The sequence below is a fragment of the Periplaneta americana genome, chromosome 5 (assembly GCF_040183065.1).
Source record: "Periplaneta americana isolate PAMFEO1 chromosome 5, P.americana_PAMFEO1_priV1, whole genome shotgun sequence".
Taxonomy (NCBI): domain Eukaryota; kingdom Metazoa; phylum Arthropoda; class Insecta; order Blattodea; family Blattidae; genus Periplaneta; species Periplaneta americana.
In genome coordinates, this window is record NC_091121.1 from 194209950 (window position 1) to 194236149 (window position 26200).

The window sequence follows — 26200 nt, forward strand, 5'->3', positions numbered from 1 at the left end:
AAAAGAGCAATAGGCATATCTGGGTTGTAAAAAGTTTATATGAACAAAAGTGCTTTCAATTCAAACATTTTCCACTGAAAATTATGTAGTAAGCATTGGCCAGGCCATCTTCCCACAATAGAGGTCCAGGAGACATACTTCCCTTTTCAGTGACAATATGTCAATCATAAGAGTTGATAATTTTTTATAAATGCCTATGTGCCCTGAAGATGGTGTGGCCATTGTTTAACACATAATAAATTATTACCCTTCCTTTAGTAACTATTTTGTAGTTATTTATCTTCAGTTCGAAATTAGTCACTTCCATTTACACACTTTGGATATGTGTGATTAGACAGACCATTGATTACGCCTAACTATTCTGAGGAATAGGAATTAAAACAACTTTCATATCTAATAAACCATCAGTAGTTGTTATCGGTAATTCCTTATAACATTTTAAAATCTTCTATTGGTGCTGTATAAACACATACAGGTAGTCCTATATATTGTAGCTGTAACTAACAAATTTGAATCCTGCAAGTTCGATTTCAGTATAATATCTTTCTAATAATAGCCTAATAGTTTTATTAAACACGAACGTGTACGATTTGCAGCAATTTTGCATTTATTCTAGAGACCTGGCTCAGGATCTCGCAGACTGGGGTGATTGCAGAGTACTGATGGAATGATGATCAGTGTTTTGGGAGTTGTGTGTAATTTTCATTGCAAGTCTTACCATAATATTATCAAGAGAGGAATTAGGGCAAATTTAATTTATGACAAAAAAAGTTAATTATACATATTGTAAAATTTGACAGTTCTCCAGGAAAGCTACATACAAGATGGGGCAGTTTTCTTTTGCTTCATTGGCTTCTGTGAGATGTATATATTTATAAACACGTGTTTTTAGTTAGCAGCCACAAATAGATAGGCCTACTTGTTTGGTACTTACCTGTATATTCTAATGCACTGTTGAACCACTCGACGCAACAGGCCTACCACCAGTAACTTGTTCTGCACGTCTCGCGTGTTATGTTGGTAGATGCCAAACTAGTCTAAGTCAAAATGACAAGTTATGAGAAAAATAACAAAAATTGATGAAACAAATTCGACGCTCCTAGTGTCTGCATATTTCATTTGAATTTGTTTGGCACATCTGTGAAGTATTTAGAGTCCTCCGCTTGATATAGGTCTACAGATGGAATGAACATGATGTTTTTCATACAGATGTAAGTGAAGACTTAGGAAAGTCTGAAAAATAAACCTATGTTGCTTATAGAACAAGCTATTAGTAGAAATCAAATTCCATATTTCTGAAATCTTTTATTTCACAAAATGTTTCATTTCATACATTACTTCCATCTGCAAACATCAATAATACTATTAGTAATCAAACTGTTCGAAAACTGCGGCAAAAACTTCTCATAAGACGTGGAAGATTCACTTTCAGAAGTATCACAGATAGTTCTGATATCGTCTGAAGAAATTGTGACAATATTTTTAGTTACATTCTATTTGTAAATCTGTAGAAATAATTAAATTGTGTTTACATACTGCAGTACGATCTGATAAACAATCTTAAGCAGAAGAAAGTTGTTAAATGTTAACAGTAGTTAAGTAATTCTTGCTACTGTAATAAAGTGAATTATTTAGTTTGTTTTAATTTCCTAACCCAATTTAATTCCGAAACAATTTAGGCCTTTAGAAAACAGTCCAAAACGTTTTAAATTGGCCAAAGTAACGGCAAATGCGGGTAACTCCGCCTTTTCAAATACTTTACATGGTTGCCCCATTTACAGGAAGTCCACATCTGTGGAGTAATGGTTAGAGTGTCTGGCCGCGAAACCAGGTGGCCAGGGTTAGATTCCCGGTCGGGGCAAGTTACCTGGTTGAGATTTTTCCCGTGGTTTTCCCACAACCCAATATGAGCAAATGCTGGGTAACTATCAGTGCTGGATCCCGAACTCATTTCACCTGCATTATCAGCTTCATCTCATTCAGATGCTAAATAACGTAAGATGTTGATAAAGCACCGTAAAATAACCTACTTCAATTTACAGGACAAATTCGGTCAAGATTGAAGTTTTTATATAGCCTAGAAGTCAAAATATTATTCGACGTTTATTTTCTCATAGAATAGTCTTTAGCAGACTTTACAAAATCTACTCTAGTTTAATTGTGAAGTTCAATCATCGCCTTCACATAAAAAAAGTACAAAGTGGCCGAAGTTAGCCTTGCTTACGGTACGTTGCTTTGACGTGTCCTTAACGTGCAAGTTACCGATTCTGCGAGGTGTTCCCACACGATTCCTATGCAATAGATCAGAATTGGAAGTATTTTCACTTTGAAAAGAACGAGCGCTGTCCAGACCGAGATCTTATTCAGATTAGATACCGGTATGTCATTTACCGCTACTCTGCTGATTGTGGACTTGTCATTTTTATGGTACTTGTTTAATGAAAGTTACTCCTTGTGGTTGCAGGTTGATGCCAAGACAGGAGAATTATTTTACATGCGATAAAAGCAGTCTGTTACATTGAATACTCCTTTTGGCATTATTCTACCTCATCTCCTGAAGACCATTATGATGGTACCTCCTTCGCTCATTCTGAGCCCAGTCGCAGTTGCTATTTTAACAGGTCCTCTAAAGCTTTCTGAAGCAGGTTATGAGAATTGGATAGAATAGTCATGTCTGCATAAATGTATACTCTCACTCTGAGAGGAACATAGGTTAAGGGTGTTTGAGAATAAGGTGCTTAGGAAAATATTTGGGGCTAAGCGGGATGAAGTTACAGGAGAATGGAGAAAGTTACACAACACAGAGCTGCACGCATTGTATTCTTCACCTGACATGATTAGGAATATTAAATCCAGACGTTTGATATGGGCAGGGCATGTAGCACGTATGGGCGAATCCAGAAATGCATATAGAGTGTTAGTTGGGAGGCCGGAGGGAAAAAGACCTTTAGGGAGGCCGAGACGTAGATGGGAGGATAATATTAAAATGGATTTGAGGGAGGTGGGATATGATGATAGAAACTGGATTAATCTTGGACAGGATAGGGACCGATGGCGGGCTTATGTGAGGGCGGCAATGAACCTTCGGGTTCCTTGAAAGCAATTTGTAAGTAAGTGAGCATAAATGTATAATTTCGCATTATCCCTTTTCGCAGTGCTCATGCAGTAGACTTGTAGGGTTTGCCCTAGTCTGTTCCTCACACGGTTGTCACGTAATGTCAATCTGCTATGCAGTTGGCCTACTGCACTTTAGTTGTCTCCGTCTGTAAGCAAATTCTGCAGTGCCCTCTCACCACCGTGAAGACGTGAATGCGACTTAAGTTTTCCCGATCTCGAGAAGCATTTTCCACAGACATCGCACTTGAACGGTCGTTCGCCTGTGTGAATGGCTGAATGCATTTTGAGACCTCCGGATTGAGTGAAACATTTCCCGCACACATCGCATCTGAACGGCTTCTCGCCTGTGTGCACGCGAGAGTGGCCTAAGAGATGGGCCGCTGCTGCGAAACATTTCCCGCACACACCGCACTTGAATGGCTTCTCGCCCGTGTGTGTGCGCATGTGATTACTGAGAATTTCCTTCGTAGAGAAACATTTCCCGCACACATCGCACTTGAAAGGCTTCTCGCCCGTGTGCACGCGAGTGTGGTTTGCGAGATGGCCGGCTTCGGAGAAACATTTCCCGCACACACCACATTTGAATGGCTTCTCGCCCGTGTGTGTACGTATGTGTTTATTCAGATTTTCCTTCGTCGAGAAACACTTTCCGCACATCTGGCATTTGAATGGTCCCTCGCCTGTATGTAGCAATGCATGCTTTTCTAGACACCCAGATTCCAAGAAACCCTTTCCACAAACTTGGCATTTGAAGGCCCCTCCGTCTGTGTGTAGCAATGCGTGTCTTTTCAAACATCCAGATTCTAAAAAACCCTTTCCACAAAGTTCGCATTTGAAAGGTCTGTCGCCGGTGTGTTGGAATGCATGGCGTTTGAGATGTCCGTATTCCATGAAACACTTGCCGCAGACGTCACATTTGAAACGCTTCTCGCCGGTGTGTATTAACTGATGCCTTTTCAGATGTCCCACTTTCGTAAAAAACTTCCCACACACATCGCACGTGAAGGCCATCTCACCAGTGTGTAGGCGCGCATGGATTTTCAGACTTCCAGATCGCGTAAAAAATTTTCCACACTCTTCGCATTTGAATGCCTTTTCGCTTGTACGAGAGCCGAGGGACTGCGAACCAACACAACCGACTGAACTGCCGACTGAGCCGCCATGTCTGTAGGTGAAGGCTTCTGTCTTGAGTTGGTCTTCTCCTGTCAGAAATTCGTTGTATGCATGTGGGTCATCAGACATTGTGCAGGGTCGCTCCTCATACGATAATGAATCTCTGGAATTCTGCCATGAAGTAATGCTCTGCTGAAAGGCATTACTGTCGCAATCTGACGTCACACCACCGTTCTGTGTATCTGCAATGCTGTAAGGAAAACGTACCTTCAGTCTAACATTCTGATGGGGGCAGATAAAAAAGTTAACTTCTTTTCTTTCACCATGTTAATAATGTCAAAAGAAGTACTCATACAAATTTTGGCCACTCGACCACAATAACTAGGACCGCAAAAAATAACTTCGTCAGGAGCCGTTAACAGAAAGAAAACACAATTTCATTGCAACAAATTATTTAAACAGGCACAGCAATTGTTGAGCTATTTTTCAACATATTCACCACCGGAATTGAGACATTTGTCATATTATGGGATCGACAGAGGTGCAGACAGCTGTCAAATGCTGGTTTCAATCCCAATGCTGACTTCTACGACACAAGGATATAAAAATTTATCCCATTGTATGACAAATGTCTCAATTCCAAATAGCTCAACAATTGCTGGATCTGTTTCAATAAATCGTTCCGTGAAATTGTGCTTTGTTCTGTAACCGACGCCAGGGAAAACCACTTTCTGGATGGTCTCGTAATAGAGGTCGAGTGGCCAAAATTTGTATAAGCTCTTCTTTTGACATTATTAACATGGTGGAAGGAAAAAATTTAACTTTTATTATCTGCCCCCATCAGAATGTTTGCTTGTAAGCAATAGCAAATATCTTATTTTACAATATGGTAACCTATGCCATAAGTTTCATTCCATTTATAAATTATATCTGATACAGTTTCTGTCACTGAAACTATCATTATTAAATGTTCTTAGACAAATGTTTTCGCTCTCAAGTCCTTATATTTCATTGTACTCTACATAATTCAAGGCCGACACGTAGATGGGAAGATATATGAGGAAGGTGGGATATGATGGTAGAGAATGGATTAATCTTGCTCAGGATTGGAACCGATAGAGGGCTTATGTGACGGTGGCAATGAACCTCCGGGTTCCTTAAAAGCCAAAACTGAGTTTACATAATTCAATCTGCTACACAATATATTAAAATAGTCGTGCAAATCCAGAAATTTTCCTTTAAATTGTTAGAAATAAACTTCTAATGAATACTAGAATCGCCCCTTCTCAATTATATTTTATTTACCGTATTTGCTCGCGTAATTTGCGCACTTTTTAATTAACTTTGGCCACTGAAAAATTGGGGTGCGGAAAATATGCGGATTTTTCAAATAAGAGGTTCTGTTCTGAATTTATCGCAATTAGTATATGTATAGGTAAGTATTTACAGTAGGGCTAATTTTCTATACCGGTAACTTGTCTCTACCAAGGACAAGCATTGTTAAAGTAGCGGGACTTTGGGGTTTCTTTCTGAAGCAGGTACTTCAGTTGCTGGTGAATGATCTACGATGGACTGTTGGGAAGGAAAATCCCTACTACATTGAAAAAAATATGTACGTAAAATGTGTGCGGAAAATACATGGAGGAAAAATAAAGTTCAAAATAATCCCTTAAAAATTGGGGTGCGCAAAATACGCGAGGGGGGGGGGGCAAATTACGCGAGCAAATACGGTACTTGAAAATGTTACATGCAACAATGAATACGGTACTGGAGCCACGTGACTCAGGAATAACGCCCGATTTCCTACATTACTCAATTGAATAGTTTTGCTTTGGACATGGAGAAGGAAGCAGAGAAGATTATGTGCTGGTCAGCTTACAAGGATGTATTTGAATTTTTCAATGCAAATGGCAAAAATGATTAATTTCGTTGTAAATTGTGCATTGCTGGAAAAGCAGTCGAAGCTTCACAGCGAACTTAAAAAAGCATTCACAACTTACACATTATCATGGGGTAGGCTGTTTATTAATAATACAGTGGTTTAAGTTCAAATATTAAGAATTTAAAAAATTATATCTTAGATTTTAGGTACTTATTTGCTTATGAAATCTTTATTTATTTATTTAAATCAAGAGACTGAGAACATGTGCCATTGTTCTGACTAGAAAATGTGAACTGCCTGTATAATCCAGTGATGGTATATTTAATTTCACAAGACACCAAAAGAAAGTGTACAGATAATATCAGTAGGGGCTAACCCTCAGAACAAGCCACCCCCGACACTTGGGGAAAACACTTAACTTCATGTGTGACACAAAGCATGATGAAAAAGCAGTATTGGACTTTTTCGTAGATACTGCTCAGCCATTCATAGTAGGCTCATGCAATGGGTAACCTATGCAAGAACATGTATAAAAATCCACAGCATCTGTTAGCTTCCAGAACCTAATGTAAAAAGTGAGTGGCAAAGAGCCAGGAAACTTACAAGAGTCATCAGAATATAGTCAGTGAAATGCACTTATAGTCATAAAGACAACAAACATTTTACGGTCGATTTCTAAAACACGGACGAAATCATAGTGCCAAACCTCGGCTTTTAAAACCCGATCAAGTTCTGAATCTTTATGCGATTTCTAAAACGAAGTCGAGTCGAGGCTTGAGAAGAAACCGAGGTTCATGGGTTTTATATATGGCAACGCAGCTAAGAATCGATTATTATTCCTGTAAACTCGATATTAGAAAGAAATGAACATTGGGATTAATATTTTTACTGAATTGCAGTAAGTCACAATCTTTTGTTCCCAGCTAAGGTATTGTTATATTTACTAATTTACAGAATATATGTGCGTTAAAATACTAGCATTACTTAGTATTTAATAGGGATCGGATTTTTTGGTACCAAAATGAAATTATCCAAATAATTAGCACAAATCGAGCATTTAAGTTGTTGTTTATCATTTGTTCATAACTGCTACCAGTGGCGTATACTGGTTAAAGGGTTTGGGCTACCGCTGACCCTATTATTACACAAAATATATCTAACAATTACTTTAATTTTAATTACTATGGTAAAACTAATAATACAAAATTATTACATTATGTTATATTATAAACTTTTTCTTTTGTAATTTCCTTGGGCTACCGCCGGTAGCCCGCAAAATACGCCCCTGACTGCTACCAACACTAACTGCCTGAAAACCCAGTTCTAAGGAATTAATAACCTAAATATTAACAGGATTAAAATTTCAATTGAAACTAAAATGTAGTATGGTTCTATTTTCATATACAATAGGTGTATTACATTGAAGCATAAAACTTAAAATAAGAAAACAAAATCACGTTTGCTGCATATTCCTGTAGATCACGTCATTTTCCAGTATTAAATAAGATGTCCAAAACTACTGTAAAGACTAAAAATTAAGTTATATCGTCTTGTAGACATAAAGGTATAATTGATATAAACTATAATATCTTACTTCCCTCAAAGCAACAAGAACGTGTAAAAATTGTGAACTGCCACCTCTTGCATTTCGTTGCAGATTATTATTTAGCATTCTTGCTAAATTTTGCGTTAATTCCTTCGAAAATCGAAATATTTGCCTGAAACTATCGTCGTTATACAGTTACAAAGGATCATTCCCATCTCTCATCACTCTAATACCCGTAGACAGAAATTTTCCTTCTATAATCACATAGCTGATCATCCACCTCCATCTTGTACACATGAAGCCGTGGTTTTAAACCTACCCCAGCTGTGGTCTCTGCTTCAGATCATGGTTTCGAGCCATGGCTCAGAAAAATGAGAAAGACCTCGTTTTATAAGTCCAAACGAGGTTTAAAGCCACGGCCATAGTCTAGACCTCGTTTTAGAAATCGACCCTTAAAAATTGTAGCATAAACAGAAAAATGCTATCATAAATAAAATATAACACCAGACTGGTTTAGCCATGTGGTGAGGGCGTATCAAACAAACAATCTGTAGAAAGTCCAAGCGAAGACAGTCGAAAACATAAAGAATAAAATTCAGAAATTAAGGCCAAGACAAAAGGAAGACATCTAAGGGAAAATGACAAACAGTTGGCAGCAGCAGTGTGGTGTCAGTAGTCGTGAGATATCTTGTGCCGGAAATATAGTAAATTGTTCAGACCAAGAATTACATCGATATAATTATATGGAAGAAAACAACAACAAATTATATATTTAAGTCTACCTCACTGAATGAAAGAAGGAAGCGAAGACTCGCACACTACACTCACCTGCCTTCAATCTCCTCTATTATTACTTCCAGCTTCGGCTCCTTCTTCATTGTGTCCAAGTCATAAGATTCCTCCTGAAATGGAAAGTGAACCATATAAAGAGAAGGTGCAACTTAGCCAAACTAGGTCATTGCTGCTCTATGGTATTAACCTGAATTTCAATATTGTCGGGGAATTTTACTGAAAGAAGACAGTTCTTCAGGCATATTTTCATGAGGCCAGAAGTTGGTTGGCCTTGTCCTTGCATGGGCTGTATTATTGCTTTTATTATCAATGCATCTATACCTATGTTTGGTGTTTGATTTCTTCCAGGCAAAATTATGAACAGAACGTAGCTAGTTAAAGAGTTTTAAAAAAGGGCGCGTCAGCTACTATGGTTATTTGTGCCCTAGCCTAACATTCTTTCAAAAACATTAACACAAACAATAAGGTAAGCGGAATGCTAACACGAACTAGGAAGCGTCACATTTAAAACGAGGCATACACAAAAGCATTACCATTAAGGTGATTCGTAAGAAATCATAAAAATGGCCAGTTCTTAGGCCCTATAGAGGATTCCACTTTAAGAAAAAGAATTGAAAGTATTGGGGCTGTTCCATCACCTATTTACAAGTCTTTTCTTCAGAATTGGCAATTAATTCACTGAACACCATTTCATGGCAAACTAGATCGACTTCGTGTGCTAAAATATTATTGCACCCCTAAAATTACCGTACATTTAATTTTCGAATAATTGGGTAACAGCTAAATTGGTGGAATAGCCCACAGCTCTCTTGCCAAACAGCCCTGCTGTGGAACTGAACAGGGCAGTACAGTTGAGGCCAAGATTTCACACTGTCAAGATATGTGGAACACTGTCTGCATTTATAACTATCAACAAAACAATAAACACATTAGGTATGTAACTTAAAACGTGTGCTGCATAACATATTAAATCTGTATAACAAGCACTTCTTACAAACGGAAGACGTGTGCTGCACTTAACAGTGGAAGGCACAGAAGCTAACCACTGCGTGACGGCCTATTTGTAGTGCAGCAATTGAATAGAAAGTTTAGGCTCAAAGATATTGCAATAGTTTGGTTGAAGGAATGAAGAAATTCCCGGAAAGTAACTACAGTAGTTTTATTGAGCACGTGAGTGGACAGATGGCATACAAAAGAGCAGTACGCGCGGAAAGATAATTCTGCACTTATAAAGTGGTTCTAACAAAAGGCAAAAACTCAAAACAGAAAATTTAGGCCTAGATAATCAAAGTCAATTATGAATGTGTTAATAGGAGATTAATTAGTTTTAACTGTAATATTGAGATGTATCAGCAGCCATAGAGAGCAATGAGAAAACTATTCATAATTTAAGACATGATGAGAATAAAGTTTCCAATCACAATTTTTCTACTGTCTTTGTCATTGTATGCCGTAATACTTAATATTCACTAATTATTTGCATTGTTATACTTATTGTAGTTTGAGTGGGTAAAAACATTTAGATGCCTAAAATCGTATATTTAGCTGCCTGAAATTGTATCTTTATGTGCCTAAAACTGTATTTAAATGCCTATTTATGATTAATTTACAGCAGACCCGACTTACCTATCTTATGCGGTAAACTTGCAAGAACACTGTACTTGAATAATTTCGAGGGAAAAATTGTTCCGGGGCCGGGTATCGAACCCGGGACCTCTGGTTAAATGTACCAACGCTCTCCCAACTGAGCTACCCGGAAACTTGACGGTAGTCAGCCCACTTTGAGGTCTGTGGATGTACAGGGAAGAATTGGATCGGTGTCGGGTAGAGTTTCCGGGTAGCTCAGTTGGGAGAGCGTTGGTACGTTTAACCAAAGGTCCCAGGTTCGATACCCGGCCCCGGAACAATTTTTCCCTCGAAATTATTCAAATTAACTTTACAGGGAGTTATACCTGAAAGCTTGATTTGCACAACACTGTACGTGTTTGGAAGAGAGTGAGATAGAGATACTATACCTCACTGTTTCTTCTAAAGAAGGCATCTTGCGGCAACTAGGCAAAGCACATAAGACAAATGCTTTTTTCTTAAGCTGGAATCCTCTATAGATAGTGTTTAAAAAAGAAACAATAAAACAAATACCACCAGAAATAAATTATCTGGCGGATTTGAAAACTACAAAATTCTATAAAATATTCGGATGCAGAAGGTCTGAAATGTCAAGTACAATTAAAACAACAAATATAACATCTGGATGTAAAGGGTCCAGAGATAAGCAACATACTTACTTACTTACTGGCTTTTAAGGAACCCGGAGGTTCATTGCCGCCCTCACATAAGCCCGCCATTGGTCCCTATCCTGAGCAAGATTAATCCATTCTCTATCATCATATCGCACCTCCCTCAAATCCATTTTAATATTATCTTCCCATCTACGTCTCGGCCTCCCTAAAGGTCTTTTTCCCTCCGGCTTCCCAACTAACACTCTATATGCATTTCTGGATTCTCCCATACGTGCTACATGCCCTGCCCATCTCAAACGTCTGGATTTAATGTTCCTAATTATGTCAGGTGAAGAATACAATGCGTGCAGTTCTATGTTGTGTAACTTTCTCCATTCTCCTGTAACTTCATCCCTCTTAGCCCCAAATATTTTCCTAAGCATCTTATTCTCAAACACCCTTAACCTATGTTCCCCTCTCAAAGTGAGAGTCCAAGTTTCACAACCATAAAGAACAACCGGTAATATAACTGTTTTATAAATTCTAACTTTCAGATTTTTTGACAGCAGACTGAATGATAAAAGCTTCTCAACCGAATAATAACACGCATTTCCCACATTTATTCTGTGTTTAATTTCCTCCCGAGTGTCATTTATGTTTGTTACTGTTGCTCCAAGATATTGAACTTCTCCACCTCTTCGAAAGATAAATTTCCAATGTTTATATTTCCATTTCGTACAATATTCTCGTCACAAGACATAACCATATACTTTGTCTTTTCGGGATTTACAATAAGCAACAACTGGTCAATAAAAACCAAATCACCCTGTCAGTCCTGTACTGGATAAAAATCGTGCCATGTAGAGACGGCCGAATTGCATATTGACGACGGACATGGTCATGCATTCCACGTTAAGAAAAAAGCATTGGTTTTATGGGCCTTGCCTAGTACATTGTACAAGCTATGTGGTAGGCAGGCATTTCTATGGCAACTGATCATTTGATGGAACAGCCCCATATGCTCAATGCTTTTTTCTTAACGTGGAATTCTCTATACAATGCAATCAAATATATTCGACCATAATAATTGCTACACGGCATATCTGACACTCCAACTGAGGCTCACCACGTGTGTGGCATAACACTGTGCCACTACAATCAAGAGAATGTAGTGATATGAATCCACTTCTTCACGTGACATTGGATAGTATGTCTCCTATCTCCAAATGGTGACAGAGGTTTTAATATTAGTAAAGTTGTAATAACTCAAAGTCTGTACTGAATTACATTCAACAAACTGGTTTGCTTGAAGTGATAGCTGTATTCTTCCGTGAGACGAGGCTATTCATCTGTACAGCATGTTTGAACTGTGGAAACCTGTTCACGTAATTAAGGCTCTACAAATTATGCTAACATAATCCGGTATAATGTTGCAGTTAAATAAAAAAGGAAACGAAATAACTGAAAACATGAATGATATTCTATTACAAATAATTTTCAAAGCCTTTCCCCCCCCCCCCCCCCAGGACACAGACTCTTTACAATCAACTATTTTTGCGTAATGTGTGCGTTAAAACAAATTTATACCTCTTTCATAGTTCTAAAAGAAACTTGGTACAGTTTGTGAATACAAGATGTGACTAAATTCCAGATTTTTTGTAAAACTCGTCACATTAAGACACTGGGCACTGGAATACTGAAGGAATATCACCCAGGTTAATCCTGGATAACTGAAACTGCGGACACAGATATCACGAATAAGGGAAGATTACTCTCTACATAAATATTAAACACATGTGCCACAATGTGTGTGTGTATATATATCAGTGGCAAAGCTCTTAAGAGACTTTTCAGGCTTAGCTTACCCAAACAATTTGAGTTATTATATCTAGTATCAGTAAAAGTTCGTAATAACGATGTACTGTAACACTTGGTAGTCACTCCACTGCCAGAGGCTTGTGGCAGAAGCCTCGTAGCGAGGCGCGATGGCCTTGTTCACAGGCAGCGACACTTGCTACGACTCAGTAGCAGGATGCAGGGCTAGCCTCAACCACAATATAATACTCCTCACTACTCTGGTTTTCTGCGAATGCGTTGCATGAAAGTGCATGCGAGTATGTTTTGCTTGTGGAAAATGGCTCATACTGAGAGAACATTGAGGTGATTATTTGCATAATTAAAAAAGAAACTATTTTCAACCTAGGCATATGAAATAAAATGTGCTTCCAAAGATAGATCGACATTATATTCACATATAGAAACAGTGGATGGAGGAAGACAAAATATAAAATTTCAATTTCCATACTACAAAAACATCCTTGGCTAACAGGGTGCTCTGAAACAAGTAAGTTATACTGTTATACCTGTATTCTGTTTGGAAAGAAAATGAGTGGTCATCATCTTCTTTTGGGGTCTGAGTCACAAAAAAATGTTGATAGAAAATCCGAGAAACATCTGCTATATAAAAAGATATAAGGTAAGCAGATTTTTTCAGTTTATTCAGTATTTAAAGTTTAGCTTCGCCACTGTTACATAATAATACATTATGCAACGAGCCTATAATGATAGTAATTAAGAAGCGAGTATGGATGTTTATGAAACGAGCATAAACGAGCTTCTTAATTACCATTATAGGCGAGTTTCATACGACTTTTTATGCTCGACCATATTTCTAACTTGAAATTACCGGTATTCAGATGTATACATTTTATTTGTATCTGACAAGATCGGAAGTGACCTTGTTCTAGGTCGTGAATTGTGAGATGTGCGCAGACGCGAAAGTATTGATTTTTTCCGAGGAACAATAATGTCACTGACCTTGTGTAATCCGTTAAACTTGATATAACGTTGATTATTGAATTCGACACTGAAAAACGAGATGAAAATTGAATTTATTTGAATATTATTTACAATTAACGCTAATTATTATAGTAACAGAACATAACCTTCCGCGACAGTATTGGATTTCCAGCCTCCGTGACTTTTCGCTAATTCTCTTTCGATTGCATATCCGAGAATAATCGATACTTGCGGTTTTATAACGGTACAAAGCTGACTTGTTATTGGCTGAACACCTGTAAGCAGAGTTGTCATTGGCTGAAAACACCTGAACTTTAATGAGCAGGTGTATTTTAATGACATGCATTAAAGGACTGCTACCAGGTGTATAATTATTACATTTCGGCATGGTCGAGCATAAATATATTTAATAATGAAATTAAATCACTGATCACATTTAGGACATATACAAACAAAGAAACAAGCAATAGTATTTTGAGAATGTAAATGGCTTTCTCATGCGTGAAGTACAGAAGTATAGAGACAGTGCTTGTGGAAAGGATAATATTGTACATCTTGATTACATAACTTTTAACACTACATCACTTCGGACTATATGGTTTATTGCTTCACGTGTTAAATAATAGTATGGGACCTTGTTGACTAATTTGAGCCTGTTAGGGTGTGCTCACACTTTTTGGGAAAAAATAAATCTCTCTCTCTCTCTCTCTCTCTCTCTCTCTCTCTCTCTCTCTCTCTCTCTCTCTCGGAAGGCGTGAAGACCAGGACCACTCAGTTCTGCAGATACCCCACAACAGGCAGAAACTAGTCAACAGGGTACTGTAACCTAGTATTTAACACTTGAAAGCAATAAATCATATATTCCGAAGGATAATATTAGTTAAAAATTGGAAGCAGAAGAGCCAGGGCAGTCCTCACCTCAGCTTCACACTTCACTGTGCAGAATTCGTATGGCCTTGCAGTTTCTTCAAATTGCATCTCGGCTGTGGGGTCCTCGCACTCTGTCTTAATCCAGGTTGTGTGCAGATCCAATGAAACCCCTTCCTGCTCAACACACAGACAACTCACTTCTGTTGTTTAAAATGTAACAGACTGCACTATACTTGAACGTGACAAACGTTTTTCTGCTTCATGAGCAAAAATAATTATTAGTTAACTGAAATCCCCAGAATCCGAATCTGTATTTAAATTTTCATAATGTCAGGCTTTTTCTAATTTTTTAAAATAAAAACGTAAAAAAGAACGTCAAAATTAGCGAAAGCCATAATTAAAAGAATCATGTGTGTATATATATTAATGTGGTGATCTAAATTATACGAGTATTCTTCGTTAACTAAAATGCCCTGAATCCCAATCTGTATGGACATTTCCTGTTCTTTCATTTTTTTAACATGAAAACGAGAAACGTCAAAATTTGAATCAAAATGTCAAAAACCTCACACAAAATTCATAATCTTTTTTTACATATCTTAATGCAATACTTTAATTGCCACATCACACATAATAAAGTACTCGTAACTAGTAGGAAAACAGAAAGCTATATCTATAAATGCATTATACAGGTTAGCGGTACCAAAGCACCTTTGCCTTTGATTTCCAGTTTTATTGCCTGTTTTTTTAATTGCATTCCTAGGCAGTACACTTGAAAATGAAATAACTTTGTTGTACCTCTTATGAAACTTCGTTCATAAAATTGTTAATTTTATGTGCTTTATTAACATTTTTATGATCGATTTATGTCTAAATTATCAGCTGTAACGTAATAATAATTTAATTATGTAATGATACACTGCAAGAAATTTCAGTAATATTTTCAGCAATTTCGAAAATCTTATATTTCTAAAAAGTTGTATAATTTCAAGGGAAAAATTGTTCCCGGGCTGGATATCGATCCCGGGACCTCTGGTTGAATGTACCAGCGCTCTGCCAACTGAGCTACCCGGGAACTCCACCCGACACCGTCTCAACTTTTCCCTTTATATCCACACAACTCGCGTGGGTTGACGAAACGCCAGAGACCCACATCGAGTGCACACAAACTCTGTGTGACTTGGAATTGTGGTTTTCTGTTAACGTACAGAGTGACGTATATATTATGTAAATCTAGTCTTTCAGGTAAAGCTTCCTGTAAAGCAGATTTGGATAATTTCAAGGGACAAATTGTTCCGGGGCCGGGTATCGATCCCGGAACCTCTGGTTGAACGTACCAGCGCTCTGCCAACTGAGCTACACGGGAACTCCACCAACAGAACTAAATATGGATTTTGTGACTACCTGTAGTGGGGAACTGAAATAATATGAACAGTTTTTCTGAAGAAAAATGGTTGCATAACAGCGTCATTATATTTCAGTCTTGTAAACTAGACTTCAAAATCCCCCTAACAGATATCACATCCATTCAACTATACGAGGACTCATTCTTAACTTTTAGTACATGCATATCCCAGCTGTACTTATCACATGACGACAAACAGATCGAGTAATTAGGCTTGATTATATTATCTTTAGTCTGCTGAATGCTGAATGTAAAGTGAAAGATGAAAAATTTCTACCATACAAGAGGTTGTTATGTGTGTCACATACTTGACACAAGTAATAAGACATTTCTATTTACCTCTGGTAAAGGTTTCTTCTCTTCTACAAACATATTATCACTTATTTGCATAGTCAATGGTTGGACTCCTGGTTCTGTCTTGATCACATCCATCACAACTGGAAAAGGTAATGAAGAAATTACATTAATTTACAAAATGTGAAAAGGGGTTATTAGGATCGTTTTGTTGCTGAGTGCCACACAAGTCAGAAGCCGCACTCGAAACCGTGGGACAGAACAACGGAGATGGGAAAGATCCCCGCAGGTGAGACGGGAGTTATAAGCCTAAGAAACTTAACCTAAGAATAAAAATAAATAATTAGAAGAGGAAGAAGAATGTTGCCTCACCAGGCAACAAATCCCGGCATGTAGGCAGACGTGGCAAAAACAACACAGCAGGGATGGAAAAGTGAAAATGGCTGCGATGATGTGGTGGGCATTCCGCATGCAATGGTGACTGGCACAGAGAAATATAACGATGAAAAAAGAGAGAACGAAATGGCTGGGTGGTGATAAGTCGATTAATGTTCCAAAAGAAGAGCATGAGGGCCACCATTGCATCCCCCGGCCACCAACTTGGCGGAGCCCACCTCGACCATTGCAAACTGAGGTCTCTGTCCTTTCAGAGTGAACCAACAGATGCCGACCCAAATTAAATTAGCAGCACTTATCTAGTTAATTACTGGTAATTTCACAATTTCTTTTAAAATCATCGGTCAATTGTTGCAACTTGCCAATACAATATAAAGGATGTGTTACTTTAAATATTAGTTATTGTCATACAAACAGTGCAACAATATTTTAGTGTCACACTCGAACGCCAATGATGGATTATTCTTTCACACTATAGATTTAATGTAAAAATGGGGGTCTTCAGCCCCTGTCTACAGTTATACAGATAAGTAATATGGGCTACTAGTGTCAGGTGTGTCAGCACTTTTCTGTTAGATGTATCGCCTGCTTGTGGCGTCATTCCCGCGCATGCACACGTTTGGTGGAATGTGTTCCTGTATTTAGCCGCAGCCCACGAGTTATATATGCCACTAGTAATATAAACTCGTTGGTCGCAGTCTAATATGAGGAAGGGATTGATGGATTTTTCAGTGCCACCAACTGTGAAGAATGGCGTGCGCGGGATGCCATAGTAGTAATAGTAATTTATTCACCATAAAGATCTTTACAAATCATGGCTTCGTCAATCTTATTTCTAAGTCTTAATCTAGTTTCTGATTATACTATGGACATATTTATGAATTTGTAGCTTTGTTATTGCAGGACATCTGCTGACATGATACAATTACACATTAGTAGGCACTTTCTGCAAGGTCTAAGGACATAAATTCCTCTACGGTATATGGCATACGATGCAGCAGCAACCTGTTGGCCATGCTTTTAAACTTCTTTTGTTTACTACTTATTATGGAGCTTGGAATTTTATTATACATATTTATGCCTCTATGTAAAATACCTTTAAGACTTGTGGTTATTCTATGGGTGGACAGATGGATATGACATATGAACCTAACCTAACCACTCATATAATACTTCACACTTCACCTATCACATAATACTACGTATCAAATCTAACGTAATCTCTCAAATAATACTATACACCTAAGCTAACCTAACTTAGATTCTCACATTATATCACACACCTGATCTATTTTGTTTGCAATGTTGCCGTCACTGCTACGCCGAATCGGGAGCCACCTAATAGATGAAGAAGGAAACATGCAACGAATGGCGACCCGCTTGGGCTGATTACCGGGTTGGGTTTTTCTCGAGCTTTTCCCCAACTATAAGGCAAATGTCAGGTAATCTATAGCAAATTCTCGGCCACATCGCGCTATCACCAATTCCATCGACGCTTAATAACCTCGTAGTTGATACAGCGTCGTTAAATAAAGTAAACAGAAAAGGATGGCGACTCATTCAAACCACTACTCATTATTTTTACATTTTGCTCCTGAAGTGAATTTGGTGCAAAAATCATATATAGCTACTCACCCCTATGAAGTATCAACATGAAAATGAACCACAATTATATTTAGCGATGTCCTCACTTCCCCATTCAGCATGAAGGTATTGTACACGTCTACAGTAAAATACACGAGTCCAGAGAACAAACAGCTTCCACTACGATCAAGAGAGCCGTGACCAAGGAAACCAATCCAAAAATACTACAAAATTAGAAATTCAGATCGACTAAGGGCCGATTTCGCCATTGCCAAACTGTAGCAGAATTCGAGGCATCGGGAGATGTGACCATAATCGAAATCCTCCCAAAAATGTAACGGTATTAAAAAGAAGTCATGTTAGAAGCTTAAATTTGTATATTTTCTCTGAAACTTCCCAAAGAAATATTATTTCTTTTTCTTTAAGATTTAGCTTAACTTTGATGTTCCCTAAAAATGACCCTAATGCATGTATTCAGAGGTAGAAATCAAAATGTCACTGCTTTTACTACTGTAGCAGAGAAATCAACTGTTACGTGCACTTGTAAGTGCTTTACTGAGAATAAAATTAAATCTGCAAAATAAAACAAGTATAGGTGATGATCGTATCAGGAGGTTTAGCCAAGAAAATGTATATTGAGTAGATCAAATATATCACCTTCATATCATTCACCTGAGGAGGAATCTGATTAACTTTTATGTTACCTACATAAAAGCGTAATACAGATTCAGAAACACATTAACGATTTTTCGGTAGGAGAGCCAGAGCTAACAACAGACAATGAGGGGGTCAGAAACAAAGGGGTATAAGTGCACTTAAGTTACTTTTGAGAAATATACACACTGGCGACGCTGATATAACCTCGGCAGTTGTGACCGTCGTTAAGTATAACATAATTCAATTCTAATTTCGATGTTTGTAAAAATACTATAGTTATATACTGTGTGACTTGTCTAAAGCATTCGATTGTGTGTCACATGAAATTATGATTGCCAAATTAATGTATTATGGTATTGGGGATGAGTTAAATTTAATCATATAATTTTTGACCAATAGACTTCAAGCTGTTTTTTAAAGGGAGAATATTCTGATATGGTCAAATTGAAATCCAGGGTCCCCCAGGGATCTGTGCTGGAGCCATTGCTGTTTCTGATAATGATCAACGTGACTTGTAAATCGGTTCTATTTGCAGATGATACGACTTTATTTGGCTTTATGAGTAATATTGGTGAGGTAAAGTCTCATATGTGCATCGCATTTGGAAAAGCATTACAGTGGTTTCAGGCTAACGGTTTAAAGCTTAACGCTAATAAAACTCAGAATACTCTATTTACATTGTCAACTAGTCGCCATGGTGACGTCGACCTGGTTGGCGAGTTGGTATAGCGCTGGCCTTCTATGCCCAAGGTTGCGGGTTCGATCCTGGGCCAGGTCGATAGCATTTAAGTGTGCTTAAATGCGACAGGCTCATGTCAGTAGATTTACTGGCATGTAAAAGAACTCCAGCGGGACAAAATTCCGGCACATCCGGCGACTCTGATATATGTAACCCCTGCAGTTGCGACGTCGTTAAATAAAATCATAACATTTAACCATGGTGACATGACTTAATCGGCAAATGTATTAGGCATTATTTTGGACAGTAAATTTCGTGGAATGATCATGTTGATTTGGTCTATGTAAGAGCTTCTGGAGTTATTTTTTTGTTAAAATGTTTAAAAATTTTAGTCACGAAAGAATTCTTAAAAAGTGCATATTATGCTTTCTTTGGTAATATTATAAAATATGGAATATATTCGTGAGGTAATGCTAGTAAAATAAGATACTTATTCTACAAAAGAAAGTGGTAAGAATTATATCAGGGGCATCAATTGTCGCTCACTGCAGACCACTGTTCATTCACGAACAAATATTAGCTGTAATGTTACCTGAACATTATTTGGTAAGGATCGACATAATTATTCCACAAGAAGTAATTATTAATATAGTCCTTGAATGATGTCTGTATTATATAAGAGTTGACAGAAATATTCAGAATTGCATAGAAAATTGCCAGAGGCCATCTTCGGGTTCGTCTGCTGTTACTATATGTAATACACTTTTGGTCAAGGCAATCTACTCCCCCTTTTGTACTATTATAGAAGGAAATAATTTGAGGCTTGCCTGTCTCAGGATCTCTCTACCGAATAATGCATGTTGGCAAAATAAGACTTTCCTTTCTTATGCACGTGAGAAATTATAGTGCGGTCATTTTGGAAACCATATTATGCAGTTGAGCCTCCTTTACGTTTCCTGTTTGCCTGAAATTCTTGCGGAATGTCTTTCTTGTTTTTTCGCATCGTTCCTACATAAGTTAGTTTACGTTCTTTCAGTGCATTCATTCAAGAGATAATTAGTGTTGGCATCAGACAAAATCATAATTTTCAGCCCATATTTCTCCGGCTTACTAGCCATGTAAACCCTAAATTTGCAGTGGCCACGGAAACCTACTAGCATATCATCTACACAGGCATAAGAACAGATATTATAGCAACCCTGAGAGTTTTCAACCATTTTGTGAAAAATATACGACACTGCTGCACATGGATGAATTTCCTTCCTTGTTGCTCGTATTGCAAAACCATCAAAATGGAAGAAAATGTATGTTTGCCTGCAAGGAAAATATCACTTCCTGTACCATCAGTTGCAAACATGGAATCGAGAGTTCCATGGTTTGATTTGAAAACTGCTGTATAATGTAGGAACCCGAAAAGTGTCCTCAGCTCTACTGCGTTAGTGTCTCTGAATTCTGTACGAGTTTTATCAAAAAAATTTGCTCTGTAGGAACTAATTTGCTCATTTGCGGGTATAACAGTTTCTGTGAATAAACATTCCCATGCCTGTAAAGGATTGCACGAATTCCTTAAATTTTTAGCTTTTGCTTTCAGTGTAGGCTACGAACTTTCATTATAGTATTGTGTGCTGGTGTTCTTCTGTTTCTATTCGGTTCGGTAGCCGACCATTTGCATGCATTCTTACCATAGAAATTCAATGAATCCCCATTTGATTGGTTTACGTCTTCATCCACTCCATCCGAGTCGTAATCTTGTTCTCAATCCGTGGCATGTTCGGAATTATAGTCCGGATCATTTTCGTCCTCACATCACTGCCTTCACTTTCATCTACAACTGTTTGCAAAGCGTGGGAAACCAGAATCGAGCACTGATACATTTTTACGTGCAATGGTAGCCACACTCCACTAAGAAAACTCGTCGGTTGTACACTAGATACACAATGAGGTCGAAAAGGATACCAGTAACCACTCAATATTTTAGCTATTACTGGAAATAAACAACGGTACCTGCTGGTCAGTGACAAAGCCAATGGATTAAGCTTCACAAAAGGAAAAGGTGCACAAAAGATTTAGAGAAAGAAAGCAAGGGTTAAGGAATGTCAGAGGTGTACAATTTGCCTGGTGTCGAAAGGGCCTCACAACTCTGTTTGAGGGTTAAATAGTAAATAATAGGGAATGGAAAGTCTTCTTTCTTTAATTGGAATTTAAGAGAATTTTAGTGATGGAGTTACATGATCGAATTTTCTAATGTTACAGACAAAACCAATGCAGGTATTGTGAACGGGCTGTAGTCTGATCAGTGCTATTTAGGTTCGTTAATAGAGAATCGCAATATTCGAAAAGGGGCTTCATTGATGTTTCAATGAGATTCAATTCGAGACTAAGCGATAGAATTTTGGACAAGTGTTTGAGAGTATAAATCAGAGAAAATATTTTCTTACATATGGGTCCACTGTTGTAGAATAAGGGTTAGCGTGCCTGACATTGAAAGAGCGGGTCCACGTTGAAATCCTGACTGAGACAAGTTAGCTGGTTGAGATTTTTCCCTCCCTCAACCCATAAGAACATATGCTGGATAACTCTCAGCACTGGACTCATTTTGCTGAGATCATCACCTTCATATCACTCAGAGGCTAGATACCCATAGCAATTGGTAAAGCGTCGTAAAATAACCAATTGAAAAATTTCTTACGGAATGTCAGTTGACTTTGAAAAGTTAAATTTCAGTCCAAACATATTCCTAAATTTTTCACTGTTCTCCTATATGTAATTGAGGTATTACTTATTTCTGTGTTCGATATTGTGATCAGATCTGTTTCATTTAATGCTCGTTGGTGTCCCATTATTATAGCTACGATTTATTTGGATTTAGCCTGAGTCCAAATTTCTGTGCCCATTGAGCTACAGATATTAGATCTTCATTAATTCTGTACAAGTTCGGGAGCAAAAATGTAAGATAAGTGATAAGCATATAGGAGGTGTTTAGAATATTTTAACAAGTTTGTTAAGTAATTTATGTATACTATAAAAAGTAACGGTCCAAGAACCGAGCCTCAAGGGACTCCGACCTTTACGGTTCGTCAATCGGAAGAATGACCACAGGTGATACATATATTGGCGTTGGCGAAATTATAGTCGAATCAAGCTCAAGTGTCTTCTATCACTTTTAGTAGTATTGTTGTGTCCTAATCACAAAACAGACTGATAGTCATCAAGTAAGCGATGCTCATTCAGGTAGTCTGTCAGTTGCTTATGTACTAATGTTCCAGTGCTCTTGACAGAGGTGCCAAGACAATGATTGATCTATAGTCGTTTGGGGATTCAGGAGGTTTGTTTTTCAGGCTAGGTCTATCGAGGGCTTATTTTCAAAGTCTAGGGTATGTAGAAGTTTATCGGGGAGTTAAAAATTTGGGTAAATATTGGTATTATTACGTCGATAATTTCCTGGAGCAGTTTTATTCCAATCTGATCTGCTCCTTCAGTTTTGATCGAAAAATGCTTTATGTTCTTTACGTGCAGAAAGTGAGACTTTTCACTCTGGTACGGGAGTCCCTGCGTATTGCTGCATCCTAAACCTATTCTTGTAAGTTTCTTCACAGATTGGCTAAATCTGAGTGTGACGATATGAGTTCATGGGAAAGTCTGAGTTTTGCATTCCTTATTGTCTGAGTAGTCTTGTGTCGTAAATATGTACAACATTCAAGATTTACGTCAGTTTTATCGTCATCAGGATCTTGATTTCAGCAGTCATCCAGGGAGCAGTGGTTCTCTTAACACGTCTGTCTAGGCGAGTGGGTGCTTGCCAAATTATGATAACATATATTCACTAAGTAGGTGAATTTTTTCGTCTACTGTCCGTAATGTCAGATAATAAGCCACGGTACTTTTAACGCGTCTGCGGTTAGCTTTGCATCGTCAACACATTAGAAGTCAAGATTGTTTGTTATGAGTGCTGGCTAAGAACACAAAGGTTAAATATGTTTAATAATATTATTTCTGTTTCACGCTTTAAACTATAACACAAATACAGATAAGACCTCACTTAGAACTCCCATCTTTAACATGTATTAGACCATCCATAGTCCACATATTGGCAAGGCCATACCTGGTGACACATTGTGAGGTCTTCGCGGATCGTTGTACCAGTGGCTTTGAGATTATTTTTGTTTCTGAAGACCGCTTCGCATCCTTTAGCTAACAAACTTAATTATAACAGGACATGTAACTCCATCAATATTCCCGCCTACTCTGTGGCTCCTGTCAATGCCCTCGACATCGATTTTCTTCGCCATATCTTTGACGATCTTGTCTCTCTTCGTCACTTTCCTCGGGCTCAACAAAAATTCGCAGACACTGATGCTTCTGGTATTGTTTGAGATCATCTATTTTCTGCAAAGTCTGCGATTTTAGTTCAACTACTTTATCGTCTTTTTATTTGATGGACTATTCTGTCTCATCACCTCCACGTTCTTTTCTACGCCCACTCGCTATAGTCTCCTTTAAGTTGGTAGTAACTTATTATAACTTGCAACACTGCTTGGTCCTGCACACGCCTCTCACAATCTTCCATATTCTTCTCAGTCACTCTATCATTCTTGTGATCTATGATTTCTTCTAAAAGCTTATTCAATACTGTAACACCGTTACCTAAAATTATCATATTATACCTTACTATACTAATATCATAGTCTATCATATCACACCATATCATATTTTATATCATACTATATCATATATCATATCAGACCAAACTATATTATATATATATATATATCGTACCATACCATTCTATACTATATCATATCACATCATACCATAGTACATCATATATATCATACTATATCATATATTATAACATACTGTACTATAACATACTATATCATATCATATATAATTTATTGTCGGCTGTCATACAGCACGTACGGATTGACAAGTCAATCGATAAAATTCATGCAGTGAATAAAAACATTGTGGACACAAAAAGTCCTTTGACATCATCTTGAACTTCTTCATCTTACAAATTTGCAATATATAGAGTGATAATTTGTTTATAATATAACTGACGGAAACAATAGGAGTCTTTGAATAATATGTCCTGTAGTTTCCACAAAATACTTAATTTCTTTTCATCGTATAATACACATTAACATGTTAATTTAATTTAAACATTTCGCTATCGTTTTTGTAAAAGAGAGATAATTTATAAATAAATATATAAAGAAGTAATTGTTAAAATTTGAAATTTCTGACAACAAAAATCACACTTGACCACTAGAGAACAACTATTCAAAGCCATTTCGTCGAAGAGTAAACTTTGCTTACAGAGCACTGGCCGCCACGATGATCAATATTAATATTCATGCACAGAAGAGTTTCTTAATAAACAGTACCTGCGTTGTGAATTTTTGACATCCGAGAAAATGATGGAGAAAGTAAAGATTAGGAAAGCTTACATTTTCAGCACTATTTATATTTTAATGCAATGGTGCGGGTTTAGAGAAAGACGTCTGTCAGATAAAACGTATTACGTAATTAGAAGCAATTACTATTACAAATTATTCAAATATTTTTACCAAATTACGCAGAAGTGCGCAAGTAATTATTTGCCAGAAAAGTTATAATTTTTTTTCCCGGAATGTGACATCTGATCTCACTTTAACGAGGCTTTATTCCTCCAAGGCACCTTATTTTCCCCTTACAATGCTGGAGTCCATGCCTTTGGAAGTGTCTCAACGCCAAGAATAACATTGCTCGGTCTCAATAGACCTTCAGTTTTACGTACTGAATGCTCTAATTAACACTGAGGGCTCCATTTTTCTCCGTTAATAAGACATAACAAAGAAGTATGTTGGCCTAAGGCATTAATAATACCGTCTAATAGATTCAATTGTCTAACAGAACATAACTGTTGATTTCTGTTTAAATAACGTAAGGTAAGAGTGAGCTATATATATATATATATATATATATATATATATATATATATATATATATGACGTAATGTCGAACTATGGATTAGCTAATGGAAAACCAATGAGAGGAGTTCCACTCGGTGCTATGGATGGAGTCCCAGCGTAGCTCAGTGCGTAGAGCTGAAGGTTCTGGGTTTGATCCTCAATGCCACAGCAGATTTTTCTCCATTAGTAAGAAATAACAGAGAACTCTATTGACTTAACAAATTAATAATAGCATCTCATGGTACGATAAAGTTGATAGCAATAAAAAATAAATTGAGGGGCTAAGAACAAACAGCACGTAAGTGACGGAAACCTAGTTTTGAGAAAATTACAGTTAAAGTTCTACATGCAATGAAATATTATACACTAGTTTGGTGAAATGATGCCCATATAGCAGCACTGCACAGTGTGATCTCTTACCTGATTTTATCCCAAAGAAACATCCTTTTGGGCTATCACAACACGCACTTACCTCATTTTTTAATAATGTCACTTCCTGCTTTTTGTTCTAAGCGCCTCAATTGATATATGAACCACTTCCCACACAATTCGCATAAGAATTCCATACAAGGTAAAGTGGATTCAGAACTTAACTTCTCAGAAAAGGACAAACTTCTTCCATTGCGGTCGTACCTCAATTGCTTTTCGACTTTTCGTAGGCGTGCATGCATTTCCAGACATCGTGAATGGGAGATACACTTCCCCAAAACCATCGCATGGGATCCTTTCTAGTCTGTATGTTTACTTACACGACTTTTCAGGTTCCACTTACATGACAGATACTTTCCACACATCGTGTTTGAATGCATCCTCGCCAGTATGACAGAATTTATCGCTTACTAGCTAGAGTACTTTGCTCAAACATTTTCTGAAGTCTCACTGGATTGTTTTGT

The 26200-nt window shown here is 37.5% G+C and overlaps 1 protein-coding gene across 2 annotated transcripts; it reads right to left on the reverse strand.

Annotated features, from left to right (window-relative positions):
• Positions 1-1266: 1266 nt before the first annotated feature.
• Positions 1267-26195, reverse strand: LOC138700393 (zinc finger protein 226-like). 2 transcript variants are annotated; one of them, XM_069827004.1, is made up of 5 exons: positions 26080-26195; positions 16083-16180; positions 14387-14512; positions 8487-8560; positions 1267-4480 (listed from the first exon to the last, which is right to left on the reverse strand). In XM_069827004.1, the coding sequence occupies exons 1-5, from the start codon at positions 26114-26116 to the stop codon at positions 3250-3252; spliced, it is 1566 nt and encodes a 521-aa protein (XP_069683105.1). In that variant the 5' UTR covers positions 26117-26195; the 3' UTR covers positions 1267-3249. The 2 variants fall into 2 exon arrangements, with proteins under 2 accessions (XP_069683105.1, XP_069683106.1); XM_069827005.1 differs by lacking the exon at positions 26080-26195 and adding an exon at positions 18069-18220 and having other exon boundaries at positions 1268-4480.
• Positions 26196-26200: the final 5 nt, after the last annotated feature.

What these genes read in the sequence shown, in the direction of transcription:
- LOC138700393 (XM_069827004.1), bottom strand. Translation starts at nt 26,116, where the DNA reads ATGCATTCAAACACGATGTGTGGAAAGTATCTGTCAT. An exon ending in GTGTGGAAAGTATCTGTCAT is followed by an intron (nt 16,181 to 26,079) that starts GTAAGTGGAACC and finishes TACCTTTTCCAG; the next exon opens with TTGTGATGGATGTGATCAAG. An exon ending in AGAAGAAACCTTTACCAGAG is followed by an intron (nt 14,513 to 16,082) that starts GTAAATAGAAAT and finishes TGTGTTGAGCAG; the next exon opens with GAAGGGGTTTCATTGGATCT.